This window comes from Euprymna scolopes, chromosome 12 (assembly GCF_053919585.1).
Source record: "Euprymna scolopes isolate OS-2025 chromosome 12, ASM5391958v1, whole genome shotgun sequence".
Lineage (NCBI taxonomy): Eukaryota > Metazoa > Mollusca > Cephalopoda > Sepiida > Sepiolidae > Euprymna > Euprymna scolopes.
Window position 1 is genome coordinate 127,755,057 of NC_136493.1, and position 20,254 is coordinate 127,775,310.

The 20,254-nt window shown below is 34.1% G+C and overlaps 1 protein-coding gene across 1 annotated transcript in view; it reads right to left on the reverse strand.

The window, feature by feature from the left end:
• Positions 1-20,254, reverse strand: part of LOC145291477 (parathyroid hormone/parathyroid hormone-related peptide receptor-like) — a 1,157,133-nt gene that overhangs the window by 147,765 nt on the left and 989,114 nt on the right. The window contains exons 9-10 of the mRNA XM_080137359.1: positions 19,492-19,657; positions 720-876 (exon numbers count right to left, since the gene is read on the reverse strand). Of these exons, the coding sequence (XP_079993485.1) occupies positions 720-876; positions 19,492-19,657 (323 nt within the window). The remainder of the gene's footprint in view (positions 1-719; positions 877-19,491; positions 19,658-20,254) is intronic.

Here is a 20,254-nt window from a genome sequence, read left to right on the forward strand (position 1 = left end):
CTCTCTCATCTGATCGTCTTCTCTCATGTGATCGTCCCTTTTAACTTGCTCTCTCTCTCCTTTTTACAGTCTTTTTGGTTACGGTGACATCATTTCGAATTTCGTGTGCATTTGCATACGCGCGTCCGCACTCTGTTATACCTTCCTGCGATGATACTAAAGAATAAATATTTTTTACGTGCATATCTTTAGTAATTTTTGAATTTTTGTCGAAAACATAAACAACTCCCTTTATATAATAGATAGATAGCACATTTGCGTTGACACACCAGTTCGCGTTTGATCACCAAAGTTAAGCAACGTTGAGCCTGGCCAGTACTAAATGACTGATCATTTGGGGATACCAGAAGTAGTAGGAGGTTGACACTTCCAGCGGCTCCTGAAACCCCACCTGACCCCCACTTGTATCACTCTGTCCTGCCACTGGATCCGACTGGTTGCGACGAGAGAGTGATGGTGACTCTGTGCAAACCAGCTTCACTCTAAACAAATTCCCAGCGTGTATCACCCTCCCTAGAATGATCAGATGACTTTCGTCGTTCTTACGGACGAGCTACCTTAGATGCTCTACAACAACAACAACAACAACAACAACTACAGCAACAGCAACAACCAGCAACAACAATAACGGAAGAGTAAACTACATCTCCCCGCTGTGTATAACAGTTAACAAAATACATGTAAAATATATTAGTAGATAGAGAAAGGGTAAGACTTACACCATCCAAAGAGAATGTACCATTTTGTACCGCTGGATTCTGAGAAAACGGCGATGGAGATCAAAGAATGAAGATAAAACGCCTCGACGAAGATCCACATATAATTGGAACCGAGGATATAATGAAAGACTGTGAAGAATAATTTACATTCCCAGTGCTGTCAAAAATGAAAAAAGAAAAAGATTCGAATTTAGAATAGAATTGAACTTTATAACCTAAGCGAAAAATCAATAATAAGAAAACAAAACAAAACCAAAAAAAGAACGAAATAAAACAAACAAAGAAAAAAGAAAAAAAAAGACAAAACAAAATAAAAACAAAAACAAAAACAAAAAACAAACAAAAAACCAAACAAAATAAGAACTGAAACAAAAACCAAATCTTCTGTCCCTAAAACAAGTCACAGCGAAAAGAAAACGATTTTGTAATCACACTTTATCATAGTGACTGGAATTAGCGACTTGTAAACTAAAGGCCTTTACTTTTATTAGGTACTGGAAGGATCCGTTAACCAGCATTGCCCGGTGAAAGCCTGACACCCCCCTCGTAAACAAATGAAACTATAGTTGTTGTTGGTGGCCACTGCCGTCCCTGCACGATTGCGAACACCACCAACCTCCCCATTTTAAGAACGGCTTTTGGAGTAAATATCCCAACCTCCTCATGTTACGAACGGCTTTCAGAATAGACACCCCAACCTCCCCATGTTACGTACAGCTTTCAGAATAGACACGCCAAACCTCCCCATGTTAGATATGGCTTTTGGAATAGACACCTCCAACCTCCGCATATTAAGAACGGCTTTTCGAGTAAACACCACATTTTTTGTGCAAAATATTTCTCCAAAACTTAACCGTGATATTCGTCGTCAGCATACTCACTCGCAAATGGGAGATTTAAAAAAAATTGAGGGGTGGCAATGTCGGTAGGAGAGAAGTAAATTTGTTTATTACGCGTACATACAAACCTGGCGGCTAGTGAATTATAGTGCATAATCCAGGTCTTTATATCTCGAAAACTAATTGTCTCTGCAAAGTAATAATTAGGTTTTCTTAATCAGCATAGTCGGATACTTAAAAGTCGTCATTTTAAAGAACATTGTGGACGTGGAGCTAATGTAAAAATTACCCCCAGTAAACAAACAAAAACCAAACAAACAAAAAATAGTATAGTTGGCAGGTGGAGCTCATATATAATTCCCCTTACACCCCTCTTCCTCAAAACAAAGTAAACATGTGTGCAGTGGCGAAAAAAACCCCCAGGAAAGTTAACGTGTGTGCAGTGTTGATAGTCATTCCAGACAGAAAGCGAAATTGGTAAACGCAAGTATACAACAAATAAATGATTCTGTATTTAAATAAATTTAACGTTAAAACTGAAGCGTAGAGATATTGTACATGTTTACATTCTCAAACCATTGCTGTGTTGCTGTGTTTACATTTTCTGCTTTACAGTTCCTGACGTGCAAGCAAAGGCAAAAAAGGACGTTATGTATATATTTGTTTAGCTGAACACGTTCGTTTCAGTAATTAAGGTTAACAGTATTTAAAAGTTTGCATTAGCGGTTAATATGCATGTACTTGTTTTTTCTTTTGTTAGCACTAACAAAAACAAGATAATGTGTGTGCAGTGTCGGTAATAATTCCAGAGAGCAGGTTAAAGTGGTAAAAACACAAATACATAACAAATAAGTGGCTACGTAGTCAATGATTTCTACCTGCAAACTGAAGCGTAGATATTTTGTGCATATTTACATCATTTCCAAGCCATAGCTGTTTTTACATTATCTGCGATTGTTTCGGACGTGCAAGCATAGATGGAAAAGACGATATATATATATATATATATATATATATATATTACTTGTTTACGTTTGTTCCAGTAATTAAATGTAACAGTTTTAAGTGTCTGTGGATGAGCGGTTAATGTGTATGTACTCGTTTTTTTCTGTTAGCATTATTGTCTCCTGTAGAGAGCGACGCCATTTTGGAAATACTTTGAAGAGTTCGTTTATTTAGGCAATATATCCATTCCAGAATATAAGAATGTCAGGTCTCAACCAATCAGATTGAGCGGAATATGGATAGGGAGACGATTATGAGTCGGGAAAGGAAAAGCTAATGGTATGTCTATGTGTTTATGATCAATTTACGAAAGGTTGAAACCTATCGGTGATTGAGGGTAGTAGGAAGACTTGATATTTAGAGGGGAAAATAGAAACAACTCCCTCTAAAACTTGTTACGATTGTGATTTTGTTCTTAGGATGAAATTTAGGATTTTATTATAACGACTAAATGTGTCCTAAAGTTTCATAAGATAGTGGCTAATAATATAGACATAATAAATTTGTAGATGGCATCTGTTGTTGTAAATCTACGGTACTTTGGTATAGAGGGGAATTTTGCAATCCAAATATTATATATGGAGATGTTAGATTCTTTCACGTGGTTCCTCCCTGATTTTATCGGATAGATTCAATTTCCGTGTGCCGAAGAAAAAATGTCAAAAAAGCAAACAAGAAGAAACGAATTTACGATACAACTGGACTTTAACCTAAATGAAAAAAATATAATCTAAAAAAAACACAAAAAAACAAAACGCAAACCAAACACCAAAGTAAAAAGAAGGTGGCTTTTAAATCACACTTTATCATAATGATTAGAAATAGCGGTTTGTAAGGTAAACCTGTTTAGTTTTATTCAAGTATGTTAGATTGTTTTGCGTAGCCTCTTTTGTGAGTAGCTGATTTTATCGGAGACATTGAGAGGAAATTATTTGGCAATCCAAAAACAGAAATCAATTTCCAGGTTTTCTTTAGTTCAATGTGCTGAGAATTTTCCCTAGAGCTATCTATTTTCACAAAAATGTGGATGATGATGAATTTAAAAAAAAATATATCTTGCTTTTAGCCCCTCTTATCAGTTTGAAATTATAGAATCTGTATTATGTATTGCTTAATCAATAAACAAATTATTTTGTACTTTGTTCTATTACAAGTTCACTCAGATGATAAATACAACTTCTTAAACAACCGTTTTAGCCTATCTCAGTCAAAGTTTAAGGTCTTTGTAATTCGAATAGTGTTACAAGAAAAGGGGAACCTTTTCTTGTAAGTAAGAAAAACAGTAGATAGACCGAGATTCGAACTTTGTAAGCAAGGTTCAGAAATGGAGTTGTGAGATTTCGCATTGTTCAGTTTCATATAAAATAGTTTAGATATGTTGTTGTAAAAAGAATTTTAATTGTTCAATTCTTTTTATGAAAACTAGCTAAAATAAGGTCAGCTAGAAATTAAAGAACAATGCAATTTAAATATGTTGAAAAATAGGCTAAGAAAAAAATAGGAGTGAGAATTCGTTGTCTACAGAAATGGTTTAGAAACGTGCCGAACCACGCATGTTCAGGCCACGTGGGTCGATCTCGGAAGCTTTTAGTAATTTGGAAAAATGAAATGACAGAAGCATAAACATTATGAAAGTATATACATGCAATTTAATATTTGACAATTGCAGTAGAAAGAGAGGGTTTAAAAAGTGTGTATGGCTTACTTAAAAGTAACCCAAATACTTGTCGACTTGAAGAATATAAGAATGAAGCAGTGGATGTGGATATTTTCTTGTTAACGATTGTGATCATCTCGATCGAAAAAGGAAGCAAAAAGAGGAAACTTTACTGAAAACTCAACAGCTTTAAAATTATTTCAAAAATAATTTTAATAATTTAAATCCTAATCAAAATTACCGGCATTATCGAGATATTTTCCACTGCTGATTTGCAGAAATCGACCATCCTTGTGCTCGAGAAACATGTTATCGTTCATATGCAAAAAGAAAAAATGTAAATGGCGGACGTGAAGGTGTTCGCATTTTCAACCTTCGGCTATAATATCACAATTGGAATAGAAGTAAAAATTCAATCTTATTACTTCTATCGTAAATTATTATTTAAAAAAATTCTTTATTATTTAATTAGAATTTATTATTAAGATGAGTATTATTTAATTTATTTATTGCGGACTATTATCCTCATCTTTTTTAGTTGTTGCTTCGCGACGTTTCACCCAACTATTCCTTTGGCCTTCGCCAGGTGGTAACGGCGACGGGATAGGAACTTTGAATCTCCTAACTACATCCTAAGCAATTACTGCCGTCTATAGTTGTTGTTGTTGTTGTCTCACCAGGGTTTGGCCAAATAAGTCTCTGGTCAGCTTTGGGTAGGACTGAGACCACTATCTTCAGACAATTCTCACCTAGAACAATAGAGATTCAACGTCTCTATCCACTGCGCCACGGGACCCGAACGGCGATCAATGTTGGATTTTTTTTTGTTTTATAAATCCACGTTTATTTATTATCTGATCTTCCGTGGTCGGGTCCGTACCGAATGGTATATATATATTATTTGATTGGAACTCATTATTGAGATGAGTATTATCTAATAATTTATTTATGGCAGACTATTAGCCTCATTTTGTTGTTTCACGACGTTTCGACCAACTATTCCTCTGGCCTACCATCTGACGAATACTAGAGGAATAGTCGGCCGAAACGTCGTGAAACAACACCAAAAAAAGATGAGGACAATAGTCTTTATTCTAATTAGTCAATCAATACAACTCCATCTCGAACATGTCAGCAAAAATATAACCTATACCTGTCTTATATGATCGCCACAATACGCTCGCCTGTTTGATATAAAAACCTTAATTTTTTTAAAGAATATTTTATTATTAGAAGATGCTTTAAATTCTACGTCTTCCATTGATTATCATTTATCGCAATTATTATTTTTATACTTTAATCCCGGGCAACCTCAGAATCAGCATGGTGGATTTTTTGTCTCCAATTGACATGACCACAAACATGGTCCGAGTGAAGGCCATGTTTACAGAAATATCTGTGTAGGGAGTCTGCTTTTCTCATTAGAGGCCTCCGTCTTGATCGCTTTCCGGCGACTTCTAATGCAAGACAGGTTTAGCAATTATTTAAGCCACCTGTCGCCATTTCCTCATTTTTGTTTTCAATAGGTACGATGCTGTATTTGATCGCACTATAAACATTTAATAACATTTTATGCTAATTATCATTGTATTGTATGCTTTCAAGCAAATCTATCAATATTAATTGAAGGAACACTGTATGCAATAATATCGGTCAGTATATCAAACTACGTTGTCATCGGATTCCATTGTGACGAGTTCTCTTGTTTGTCTCCACTCTATAATATCCATTAATGGCATGACTTAGAAGGCTTAATCTATGTTGGAAAAGTCACGAACAGTGTTCATAGTGAAAGGTAGGGAGGATAAGATTGTTCATCCTGCTCTTTTCGTCTTCCCTCTTCATTTTCTCTCCTCTTCTCCTCAAAGTCTGCGATGCCTTGACGTGTTCCTCTCCTCCATGTATTCCGCTCCCTGGCAATTTGTTCCCACGATGTCGGATTATTTTGGTTAAGGCCGGAGCGCACTTCAGTTGGTCTTTATAGTACAGTTTCGCGTCTCCTCGTTGTCTTGTTTGGTTGGTAAGCTCGTCATAAATCATTTTCTCGAGGAATCTGGACGAATCCATTCCGTGGACGTAGCCTGCCCAGTTGAAGCAGTGATGAATGATGGTGACCTCAACGCTATTCAGTGAGGCTCGATGCAAAATATTTATGCTAGATGTATGGCTTTTCCAAGGGGTTTTAGAATTTGCCTCTATTTTTTATATCGCTTCTGTAGAATGTCCACGTTTCGCACGCGTGTAATATGATAAAAATCTTCTGTTTAATAAGACAATAGTATTCTGCATCTAGTCGGCCGCACAGCAGCATCTGGGTATACAGTTCGAACAATACGACTTATCAATTCTCATCTAAAAAAAATTTCAGAAAAAAAAGAAATACGATGCTTCTAAAACCACTATTAACCATTAATCGTATTTATTTAAAACCATAGAAAAGAAAGAAACGGATACATATACATGTTTGGGAAAGAAATGAGATCGGATCGTCAGAGGAGAAGACTGAAGAATGTATAGCTATGGAGAAAAGATTTTAAGTGGATAAAAAATATTGAGACACAAAATAGCGAATTCGATTTTTTTTTTTCGTTGATTAATGCTTAGAGTATGACATACACTCTTTAACCCTTATCCTTGAGTGGCCTCTGGGCCTTGATAATGTGGTGATGCCTTTGTAAAAAAAAAAAAAAAAAAAAAAAAAATCAAAGTTCAATTCTGTATCACGCATTCCACTTCCGGTTTTACAAATGTGTATTTTTATACGGTTACTTTATTTTTATGATGAAATTTTACATTCTCCTTAAGTTGCTAATCACTCTTCAGTTGTACTAAATTTTTCAAATTATAATATTGTACTATTTTTCATATGTCTAATACTCTCCTGTATCATTGTATAAATAAAGTGGGTACTCCAGGATGTTATTATTTAACTTATAATAATTTATATTACTTAATATATTCACAGTAATAATTGCTATGCTATTTCTACATATTATTTAATTTTAAGGATGCATTTTAAAATACTAATCTCACTTATATTTTACCACATAAATTACTATTCATTTTCCAATCATTTAATCATATACATGACTATAGATCTCTCTCTTTCTCTCTCTCTCTCTCTCTCTCTCTCTCTCTCTCTCTCTCTATATATATATATATATATATATATATATTTATATATATATATAAGTGAACGTGTCTGTGGGTCTGTCTGTGTACATTTCTCTACGCAATAACTCTGTCAACTTTTAGTCTACAGACTCGAAATTTGATATACAGGGTACTGAGATTTGGGAAAATCTATGTGATCAGTTTTCGGCCAGAAATTTGGCTGTTAAGAGGTCAAAGTTCAACGATTTGACTTTTGAGAATTCTACCAAACTCCTCTGACAATTTTCGGTTTAAACGCTTGAAATTTTAAGGTTCGTTGGACATGGATCTAACTTAATAACTTGATATGAGCCCCAAATAATAAAGGTTAAGGGGTCATAATAGGGGTCAAAGTTAAAAAAATTGACCGTTTTTTTTTTTGCTCAGCATACACATCCAAACACCCGGGCAATGCCGGGTACCCATTCTAGTATATAAATATAAAAGTGAACGTGTCTCTGTGTGTGTCTATGAGTGTGTCTGTGTGTGTTTCTGTGTGTGTACATTTTCCAACGTAATAACTCTGTCAATGTTCAGTCTACAGACTGGAAATTTGATATACAGGGTACTGAGATTTGGGAAAATCTTTGCATTCCGTTTTTGACCTGAAATTTGACTTTTAAGGGGTCAAAGTTCAACGATTTGACCTTTGAGAACTCTACCAAGCTCCTCCGACAATTTTGGATCTTAACAATCGGAATTTTAGATATAGGTTCCTTTGGCATGGATCTAACTTAATAACTTGATTTGAGGCCAAAACAATAAATGTTAAGGAGTCATAATAGGGTCAAAGTTAAAAAAATTGACCTCTGCGGTCTCTACCAAATTATTCAGACAATTTCTGGTCTAAACATTTGAAATTTTACATAACGGGTATTCAGAGATAGGGCAAGCTTTTTAATCGGTTTGGATCGAAAATTTCGAGCTACCAATATATAAATGTATATATGTATGTTTGCATGTCTGCCTAAAACTTTCGACAGAGGCAACGGATTTTTATAAGATCAGTATCGTGGTAAAGCTCGACTCTTCAGCTGACAAATATCGAAAAATTGGCTAAAAACATTAATATCTTCATCTTCAACTGGGCACTTTTCTACAGAGGGTGTCGCTTTTTTTTGAAAGTCACCCTCTCTTTTCGATTGTCTAGCCTTAATTAAAACCTACGTAACTTCCGGTTTTGCGGTGGTCTTAACAGCAAAGACGTCATGTTTTTTTCCGTTCTTTTCCTCCTTCGGGGTACGGGTTCGAGCCTACCTTCCTACTACCACTTATTTTTTTTTTTTTTGCTCAACATAAATATCCAAACACCCGAGCAACGCCGGGCTGAAATGATAGTATATCTATAAAAGTGAACGTGTCTTTGTGTGTGTGTGTGTACATTTCCCTACGCAATAACACTTTCAATTTTCAGTCTACAGACTCGAAATTTGATATACAGGGTACTGAGATTTGGGAAAATCTTTGTGATCAGTTTTCGGTTAGAAATTTCGCTGTGAAGAGGTCAAAGTTCAACAATTTGACCTTTGAGAACTCAACCAAACTCCTTCGACAATTTTCGGTCTAAACACTTGAAATTTTAAATATAGGTTCCTTTGACATGGATCTAACTTAATAAATGTTAAGGGGTCATAAAAGGAGTCAAAGTTAAAAAAAATTACCCGCTTTTTTTTGTTTTGCTCAACATACACCTCCAAACACCCGGGCAACGTCGGGCTGAAATGCTAGTATATATATATATATATATATATATATATATATATATATATATATATATAAATATATATAATTATTTTATGTATCTACAGAAAAATGTTTTATGGATATATACCATTTTCTTATTAATTTTCAGTATTTACTACATCTAATATTTGAGCAGAGCTAAGTAGTAGTCTATGAAATATATACCAATTGAGTTATACAGAATCTTCCGCGTTTCATCCCCATAGGAGATCCTCAGTCTAGCTGCATTATTGCCTGCCGATTATTACGGGGGTGAAAAGCGGAAGATTATGTGTAACTTAATTGACATATATTTTTATAAACATACACGCGCCCGCTCACACACATAGTATATATATATATATATATATATATATATATATATATATATATATATATATATATATATATATATATATATATATATATAATCTGAGATAATTGTTTTCCAAACATTAAATAACCAATGAAGTGTAACGATATTAATACAAGAGTGTTCAATACCGAAGTAGAGCAGAGGTATACTTTTTATTTGTTTTTATATATATTTATATAACTTATATACACAGACATAAAAATGTTTCGGTCACTTAGCTACTCGTAACTAGAGACTTCTTTAGGCGATACAACTGATACGAAAGCAAAGTTTGCAATGAAAATATCAGGTCTTCTTCTTCACAGTAAGTTAAAATCAGGGGGTTCTGTCAGATGCTGTAAAAAATAAAATAAATAAGATTTTATTGTATGTAAATAAGACCCAATAGGGCAAGGATTAACGCCTTCGTTGATATATAGAAAAGGATGGGGGTGGTGGTAAGAATGGTATTGGTATGTGTGTGTGATGGCTGCTCCAAATCTGAAACATACTCGTGTGTATAGGTTCTATTAGTGGGGAATGTGTTAATTTGATATATCTATGCTAAGAGGGATTTCTGATTTAATCGGTGTTATTCAGTTATAAAAATACTTGCATTTAACTAGAATTTTTATTTTGGGAATCATCGGTACAGGGCGACACGATTACTACCGGTCGGGAGATTTGAACCCGGCCACAAAGACATTTCTGACTCCATTAGCAAGGAATAAACCTCATGGCCAATCTCAACTGTAAGAAATATCGTTAAAATTTTAACATTTATTTTTTAAATGTCGTATCATCTGGCACCATGACCTCTCTCTTTCTCTCTCTCTCTCTCTCTCTCTCTCTCTCTCTCTCTCTATATATATATATATATATATATGTAGTTAGTAAGTTATAAAATATATATGGCGATTAAGCTACACTGAATATTCCGCGTTTCAAGCCTGAAGAGTCCTAGAGTGGATAAAACACGAAATATTCAGTGTAGCTTAATCGCCATATATATTTTATAACTAACTAGCTCTACCTACGTATTGAGCACTTTTGAAGTAAATACTTAAAGTTTACGCTAAATTTATACTTTCCTGTATTAATTTCATGTGAGTAAATGAAGTAGTTATATATATTTATATATATATCTATATCTATCTATCTATCTATCTATCTATCTATCTATCTATCTCTCTCTCTCTCTCTCTCTCTCTCTCTCTCTCTCTCTCTATATATATATATATATATATATATATATATATATATATATATCCCTGCATATTTTGTTAACGCACTTGTTCCTTGGAGTAAATATGCGATAAATTTGATCTCGTAGATGTGCTAGAATAACAAAGGGAGACGCAAAGAGAAAAAATAAACTGGTAAAGAATGTGAATTTGTACTCCAAAATGTAGGACTACGCATCATGGATGTCGTCTTAACTACTTGACTAACAGTCTGAACAACAAGAGAAAGTTAAATTTGTACAAATACATATCTCTTATCTCAGGCGTCATGATAAATCTTTTTCTACTTTTTTTTTTCGAACATTTTAAACCACAATTTACTGTAATTCACGTCAACCAGTGAATATGTTGAACATGTTATATAGCAAACTTTGGAAATTATTTCCGACAAGACTGACGGGTTTGATTAGTTATTTTCTCGGTTTTCTGTTTGTTTGAATGTATTTTAAAACTTTGTTGACGTTCATAACTTCTTGTATCAGTATCAACTGATCTGTTTTTGTGAAATCAAATATCATGTTATTGATCTGTGTTTACTACTTCTCAATTCGATTGTTCAATAATTCTTTCCCAACTATATCGATCAGATCAGTTTGCGTCTACATTTCCCACATGCCAATTATCATTATTATGACTAGCACAGATTTCACGAAATCTGTTCGCATATATTTGCTTGTCTATTACTACCCCTTTCCAAAAAAAAAAAAATAAAAAAAAAAAAACAAAAACACATGAACGTAAAAACCTGTAAGTAGGGTATAATGACCACAGAACAAATACTACACTAATTTCTCCAAACAAAGGGGAGTTAATTCATGGGAAGATAATACTGTGATGAACGAATATCTTTTACAATGTCCTTAAAGGATAGGATGATGCTAAGGAGGATGGTCTTCCGACACACAGAACATATATTATAATATCCTCCCTACACACACACATACAATAGGAGGCAATGTCCGGGAAGATGATATGATGGTAACAAACAGATACCATACTATATCTTTTTCTTTTTCTTCTTTTTCTTCTTCTTCTTCTTTTTATTATTATCATTATTATTACTAATAACACCTAATAATAATAATACCATTTCTATCTCGTTTTTCTTTTCCTTTTCTTCTTCTTTTTATTATTTTTTTTCTTTCTTATTTCTTCTTCTTATTATTTTTATTATTATCATTATTAGTACTAACAACAACAACAACAACAACAACAACAACAACAACAACAAGAAGAAGAAGAAGAAGAAGAAGTAAACACTTCATCAAATCTCTACACTAATGTACTGTACTGGCAATAACCCTTATCCCTGAGTGGCTTCCGGGCCTTGAAAAGTGGTGACCACCGTGTAAAAAAAAATATACCCCAAAGGGTTACTAGGAAATACTTAGATATGGATATAGTTTAGAAAAAGGTATTTGTATTTACAAAACAGAATACATGGAGAACGAGATTTGTAGTTTTAACACCAATATGGTGTACTACACAATACGCACATACTCATCACCACCACTACCACCACACAGAGTGATGCATTGGCGTCCATTGATCATGTCTTGGATATGCGCAGTTCAATGAATTTCTTTACGCTCGTTTTTATTCACGCCCCTGAATACCAAAAGGCCCGAGACAGCTGGGCAATTGAGTGCTGTCTGCTCTCACTCGTGCGTTGAAATCGCCAAGAATCGCCAGTCTATCAAAGGGTAGCACCTGGTTCAAGACAGACTGCAGCTGCTCGTGGAAAGCAACTTTAACCTCCGGAATGGAGTAAAGATTCGAAGCGTAAACGCTGAGAAGCGTAATCGGACGATCGGTGGTGTTGAGGTGTAGAGATTCCTGCCTTGTCAGGCTAGATCATGTTGAATAGTATGTTCCTCACGGCGAAGACAACATCGTGCTCACTGACTTCGTCAGCCGCTTTGCCATGCCAGATGAAAATCTCGGAATGAGTCCATCTCTATAAGGCGAGTCTCCTTCAATGTGGCAATGCCCACTCAAAATCTCAGTAGTTCATTATTGATGACTGTTGTCTTTCGAGCATCATCCAATGACCAGTTGTCATCGTCCTCACGTTCCATGAAACGAGTTTCAAAGCAGGCTTCTTGATTGCCTTTGTTTTATATATACGTTTATTGCCAGGATTTACAGAACATCTGACAGACTTTTATAAGTCACAAGCCTTATACACCTAGAAAGGAAATATTCCATGACGGAGTAGCATTTAGCTGATCAGGGATTGCCTGGATTAAGGGAACAGTAGCTACTCAATGGACGTACGATACTCCCTTCCACTGACAAAATGAATCTCTAAGCTCTACGCCAATTTGAGCAACGGCTCACGGTAACTAGGTCATTTACCGTGTTTTGCGACCGCCTGTCTGAGACGCTGGAGTGTCATTTCAAGGACAGAGTATCTGGAAAAGATGTTAAGAAAATAGGTTGTTCTCCATGCTGCAGGTCCCCTTTCTCCACATTATCTTATCAAATGGAAAGGCATGGGGTTAATGCGGCTTGGGCATTGACAACGTCGCAGGAGTTGCCAGAGTAAAGCTGTAGTCAACGAGAAATTGCCTTAGGGACTCTGACTCCGGATTAAATATTGGGATTGACTCCCGAAGTCTAACTCCTGATTGGTGTACCACGAAACAGTGGTGGCTTAAAATCGGAGTTTTCCTTCTCCTAGATGATCGATATTGCCTGACTGTCAAGCACCATCTACCCAGAGTTACTGGTTTTAAGGCACCAGTTACTGGCCTGACGCACACTCTCTGTCAGTAAAACAGATTTGTCGGTTTAGTGACTAGGCCATACGAGAAGGCCAGGAGTAGGACTAGATTATCAGAGGCCATAAATTTTAACATGCTTTAGGAGTATTTTTTTAGGAGAGTGGGAGCTCGTCCCCACTCCCATCCTCGGCAATCTGTCGCGTGTTGAAGGTGCACACACGCAAATACACGAATGACAGCTGGTAGCAAACGCACTGAACGATGGGTTCAGGTTGTCAAAATTCACATCGAGAGTTGTAAAAGATCAACTATTTGACGCGCCCAGCTACCGAAGGTGAGCGCAACTGCAAAAGCAGGTCACATATATAGCCCAGAGAAAAAGGAAAAAAAAGATAAAAGCCTACAGAATCGACAAATCAATATCGCACAAACGTGGCTCTATCTACCCATCTACCGACTCGCCCTCTCTGTCTCTAGCTAGGCGCACGCATTATGTGGCAGTAACGAAAGAAACAGAAAATAAAAACATAAAATTTGGACCCACAAAGTAGTTACCTTTCAGTGTATTTATAAGTTCAAAAGAAGTCATACCTTGTGTATGGATGAGTTCTCATAAACCCCCTCCTAAGCCATTTTGCTATGTAGAAAGCTGTTAATTTTTTTCCACTTCGGGTCGATAATCAGTAGGTCAGTGAGTTTTCTTTCTGCCCCACAATCACTATTCTGGTGTGAATATACAATATATGATCATATTTATAACCATATTTACTGTTTTTAGTGGCGCTGCTATGGATTTTGACGATTATTGTTTTTAGTCATTACTTAACAATGTTTTCTTTTCAAGGAGAGGAGAGGTAGAAACTTGGTTTTAGTAGTGCTTTTAGTAGGACCCCCTTAATGTTAATTAGTGCTTGCAGTAGTGCTCTGTAGGATTCCTGAGTTTTATTTTCGTCACTAATCTCAAAATCCCTTTTTATTTTGAACATTTTTAATCTTACCCTTTAAGGGCCAACGGGTAGACAAGCATTTAATGTATCTTCTTATTATAAATTTTCCTGTGTGTGTGTGTGACGCGGTTTATCTCAGCCTACAGGCAATCCACCCAGGCAAGTAAGGTACTGAAATGAAGCTTATGACCCAGCGGATGTTTTAGTGATATTTATATCCATGTTTGATGCATGGAAATGCAAAAAAAAAAAATAAAATGGAAAAAATGCAGAAAAATGCAAAAAAAAACAAAAAAAAAAAAACGATTTACTAAACAATGTTTTATTTACGGGCTATTTTGCCGGTATTCACCGGAAGTTACTATCTCCCCTAGTAAGTTCGATTTACTGTGTGTGTGTGTGTGTGTGTGTGTATGTGTGTATTTATGTGTGTGTGTGTGTGTGTTTGACGCGGTTTATCTCAGCCTACCGGCAACCCACCCAGGCAAGTTAGGTACCGAAATGAAGCTTATGACCCAACGGATGTTTTAGTGATATTTATATCCATGTTTGGTGCATGGAAATGCAAAAAAAAAAAAAAAATAAATAAATAAAATAAAATAAATAAATAAATAAATAAAAAAATGCAAAAAAATAACGATTTACTAAACAGCGTTTTATTTACTGGATATTTTTCTAGTACAAGGACCCAAGTTTACCCAGTTGGGTAAACTTGGGTTCTTGTATATTTAAATGATCCTTTAAGTGCAATTGTTTATATATCCTAATTCACTGGTTATAGTTAACAGGTATTCTTTTTCCTGAGTCCGCTTGCTCTTATAATTTCATGTAGTACATGAGACCTTGGTATTTGACGATAACTTCCCTATATATATGTATAAACAAGATCAGCGGAAATCCACCGAGAACTCTTTCAGCTATCATCTTGTCAGGATAAAATCGATAGCATACAATGAAAAATAATCGATAAATTCAATTCCATAAAGTGGAATTTGTCTCTATAGCTCTTCGAAAAGCTTCTTTGTGCCGACCGAAGGAATCGATAAAAGCGTTAAATCTCTTTAAGATAGTTTGACCCCCTTTCCTTCTGCTTTCGCTCTCCAACGCGATGCCATTCTAATAGTCAATACACCTATATCTAATTAAATTGCTGATTTTTTAATCGTTTCTTGGCTCTTCAAAATTCCCCCAGTGCTCTATATTTTTGTCAATAATATTTTTCATTTATGCAATCGATTTTCTCCTGATGAGATGATAGGTGAAACAGTTCTCGAACGATTTGTATCTTTATCTCTTTCTCTGTCTCTTTCTCTGTCTTTCTTCATCCCCCCTCTCTCTCCTCTCTCTCTCTCTCTCTTTCTATATATATATATATATATATATATATATATATATATATATATATATATATCTGTATATATATACATACAGACACAAAATTCAATAAATCAATTACATATCAAAAATGCACTCATTTCATTTCAGTTACACATCCATATTTGAATTATACCGGACATATCTGTTCCAAAAAGAATATGAATTGCATCATATCTTTTTAAATATATTAACGCCTCTATGACGTTATAAAAATATTACTCTGTTTCACAACGCTATACTCCCTCCCCTTTCTTTTTGAATTTCCAAAGACTTTAACCGTTTCTGAAATTGGACATGTATGTCATTACATCAAAAATATATTTTCAGATATTTGTACTGGAGTTTTATTTTTTCAAATTTCATTAATCCAGAGGAAGTCTCGAAATAAAGACGAAATATTGATGAACACATAACTTGGTTTATTTCTTTTTTATTTCTCTCTCTCTCTCTATATATATATTTATATAAACTATTTGCTGCTTGTTTTAGTAAAATAAGAAATTGTGTATATTTTTATATGTATTTTGTGTCTGATGATTAACCATTTTGGAATATCTTTTAACGAAACTTTTTGTGTCTGATGATAATTTTGAAATATCTTTTAACGAAATTTTTATGCATGTCCAAATGGTTACGAAATACATCTTATGATAAACCTGTTATAAAATATCGTTGTTTTGATTATTGAGAAATTATAATATATATATATATATATATATATATATATGTGTATATATATATATATATATATATATATATATATATATATATATATATATATATATATATATCTTTTCTTGCCGAGCAGTCTTTTGAATTTCAGCAGGCATGTTGGCGCCCAAAAGTTGTTGTTCGGCCATATTCTTCTCAAGCGCTTTATATCGGTGCATCCTATTATCATCAGGAGCGATTGCTGTTTCATTTTTCCTTTTCCTTTGAAGACTGGTGTAATTATATTTTTTTATTGGCTATAAAGGTGGGTGCACCGATAGAAAGCGCCTGAGAAAAATATGGCCGAGCATAACTTTAAGACGCCATTTTATATAAGGAGATGCACTGTTTACCTGATATATGCAATGGCAAACTTCAATCTAATATAAATACCAGTATTTATACATAGATATTTTAATCCCAACCAAGTAAAAAAAGCTCAATACACACATAATACCCAGCGATGGGAGGTGACATGTTGGTTTTTCTGTCCATCATATTTCTCGAATCCACTCAATAGGAGATCAACCTATCTTTGGACTACTGTACTAACCGCAAAAAAATTTCCATGAATTTCAGCTGTGTTGAAAAATTTTCAACCGAACTAATTGTACTCAACTGGATTTAAATTTGGATTTGATTCTTTCTAAAGATTTTCACTTTTCGGTTTACCTTTAAAAAAGTATTCATGCAAGCTCCAATTTTATGCCCGGTTTGTTTTTATTATTTATTTTTCTTTTTTACATCTCCTACATTTTTTTCACTCGTTGTTACTTTGTTACTAAAGGAATTATACATCTTTGCAGTTTATGACTATAATAAATTACGGTTTCATTTACTGCCGTAATCAGCAAATTCTAGCATTGCTACAAAATTAATTTGCTGATGCCTTTCTGTCCTCTGGTGAGGAGAACAGCAAGAATAGCATTCTTTGAAACTCCGCGCAAGAAAGGACTTTGTAAATTGTTTTTTTCGGAGTATTCAGTCGAACAATGCATTGGATTGTAAATTTCTAACTTACAGTTTTAATTTCTTTTTTTCTCTCTTATATATATATATATATATATATATATATATATATATATATATATATATATATATATATATAGATAGATAGATAGATAAATAGATAGATAGATAGATAGTAAAATATGAAAATATATACGGCAATTAAGCTACACAGAATATTCCGCGTTTCATTCTCGTGAGAATTCATCAGGTATAAGCTTGACGAATTCCCACGAGAATGAAACGCGGAATATTCTGGGTAGCTTTATTGCCGTATATATTAACTTACTACCTAGCTCTACCTATGTTTTGAGCACTGTTGAAGTAAATATTCAAAGATTTACGCATAAATTATATTTTCGTATATTGATTTATGTGATTAAATGAAGTAATCATTATATATATATATATATATATATAATATAAAGTTGAATGTGTGTGTGTGTGGTCACGAATAGGCTCCTATATGGTTGACTATTTTAAAAAACTGATTACATATATATATATATATATATATATATATATGTAATCAGTTATATATATATATATATATATATATATATATATATATATATATATATATATGTAGGCATCAGCAAATTAATTTTGTAGCAATGCTAGAATTTGCTGGTTAGGGCATTAAATGAAACCACAATTTATTATAGTCATAAACTGCAAAGATGTACATGTCCTTTAGTAACAACGAGTGAAAAAATGTAGGAGATGTACAAAAAATGTAGGAGATGTACAAAAAATGTAGGAGATGTACAAAAAATGTAGGAGATGTACAAAAAATGTAGGAGATGTACAAAAAATAAAAATAATAAAAACAAACAGAGCATAAAATTGGAGCTTGCATGAATACTCCTTTAAAGGTAAAGTTGAAAATAAATATAAACGTAAGATAAATTTACTTTGGACCCTAACACACCGTGCCCTTATGATCTGCTCCAAATCAAAATTGGATGAGGAATTAAAAATAATTACTGACACCTTCTCCAAAAATGGGTACCCGTTGGATGTAATTAGGTCAGTTCTATAGAGGAAAATAGCAGAGTCCTCTGCAACTAAAATTCAAACGGTCAATAAATGCCCAGTATATCTGCATTTATCTTGGCTAGGGGCAGTAAGTGATAAATTTGCAAAGCAAATCAGTTCAACAATGCAAAATTGTTATTTTGCTACAAATTTACGTGTTGTGTTCTCTACGAGAACGTTAATGCCATCCTCTCGAAAATATCTTCTACCCCCCCATCATAATAATAATGTAATTTACAATTTTGAATGTAGTTGCAGTGCCAACTATGCGGGTCGAACAACATTAAGATTGGATGGAAGAGTCCAACAACACGTACCTACCAAAATCAGAAATGGGACATACCAAACAACAGACGTAATTGCCAATACATACAGGTCTTCAATTACTGACCACCTTATAAAAACCCGTCTTGTGCAGCGAACTTTAGCACGAATTCTTTTACAATCTTGACTCGTGCTCACTCATTATTTGAGATAAAGATCCTGGAGACTGTTCACGTTCGGTTGAGAAGGCCTTCCCTCTGCAAGCAGAAGGAATGCCTCTTAGGGATGCGCGTGATTAGTCTCTAGGATTTTCGAGTAATATAACGTTATTGCATTTTTTCCCCATACATAACGCAACGTTATCTGTACATAATCTCGATTCCCATTCGTGTCTTTCCTCCTTTTTTTTTTCACTGAAACCCCTCGATACCGCCTTGATAAAGCGAGGGCGAAACCAGTCAGCTGACATCCCCCATTTTCCCCTCTTTTTATTCTCTTATTCCCATTAATTTTATTTTAAACGTGGATTTTATTTTAAACGTGGATTTTTTTAACACTTTAATCATGAATTTTCGTCTTCCTTTCATGATTGCATTATATAAATTTTGTACCTCTCAAAGAATCATGAAATATATATATATATATATATATATATATATATATATATATATATATATATATATAGATAGATAGATAGATATAGATATGCGTGTGTTTATCACTTACGGTGCCTTCCTCGATAAAGACGATTCCTTCAGTAGTACGTCGGATATCCGATTCAAATCCGACACCCTGGACCAACATTGTTTCTTTCATAAAGGAGATGGCTGCACGCAGTATGAAGCTGATGAACAGATTGATGTGGATAGAATTTCTTTGGCAATGGAGTCGTCTACACAAAGAGAAAGACAGAAAAAAGAAACTAAACAATTTTACAATCTTATCATGTATGTCCAACAACATGCTGTCTGAAACATTTGCTGATTTACAAGAAAAACGTCATAATTAATAATATGATAATGGTTATGCCTATATTTTTAATTTACATTTTTATGTTTGTCTATATGTCCGAATAAAATATTAAAAAAAACATATATACTTATTTATCTAGTAACTACGAAAGGGGTTAGCAAAATTATATCTGCAAATTTTATATAAGCCAAATTCTTTGCAAATAATTTATATATATATATATATATATATATATATATATATATATATATATATACTAGCAGGGAGACCCGACGTTGCACGGGATTGAATGACGATCAACGAATATTTCACACTCCTATATTTTTATTGTAATTAAAATCCGTGAAATCGCCCGGGAGGAAGCTTAACATGCCTCCATGCTGTAATTTAGTCCAAATCATGATATTCTACATTGCATTCTAGAGAACCTACAGTTTCTTTTATAAAATTATTTTATATAAATTTCTTTCCAGTTGACGAAAAAAAAAAGAACATTCAGAAAATTGTGTATATGGTT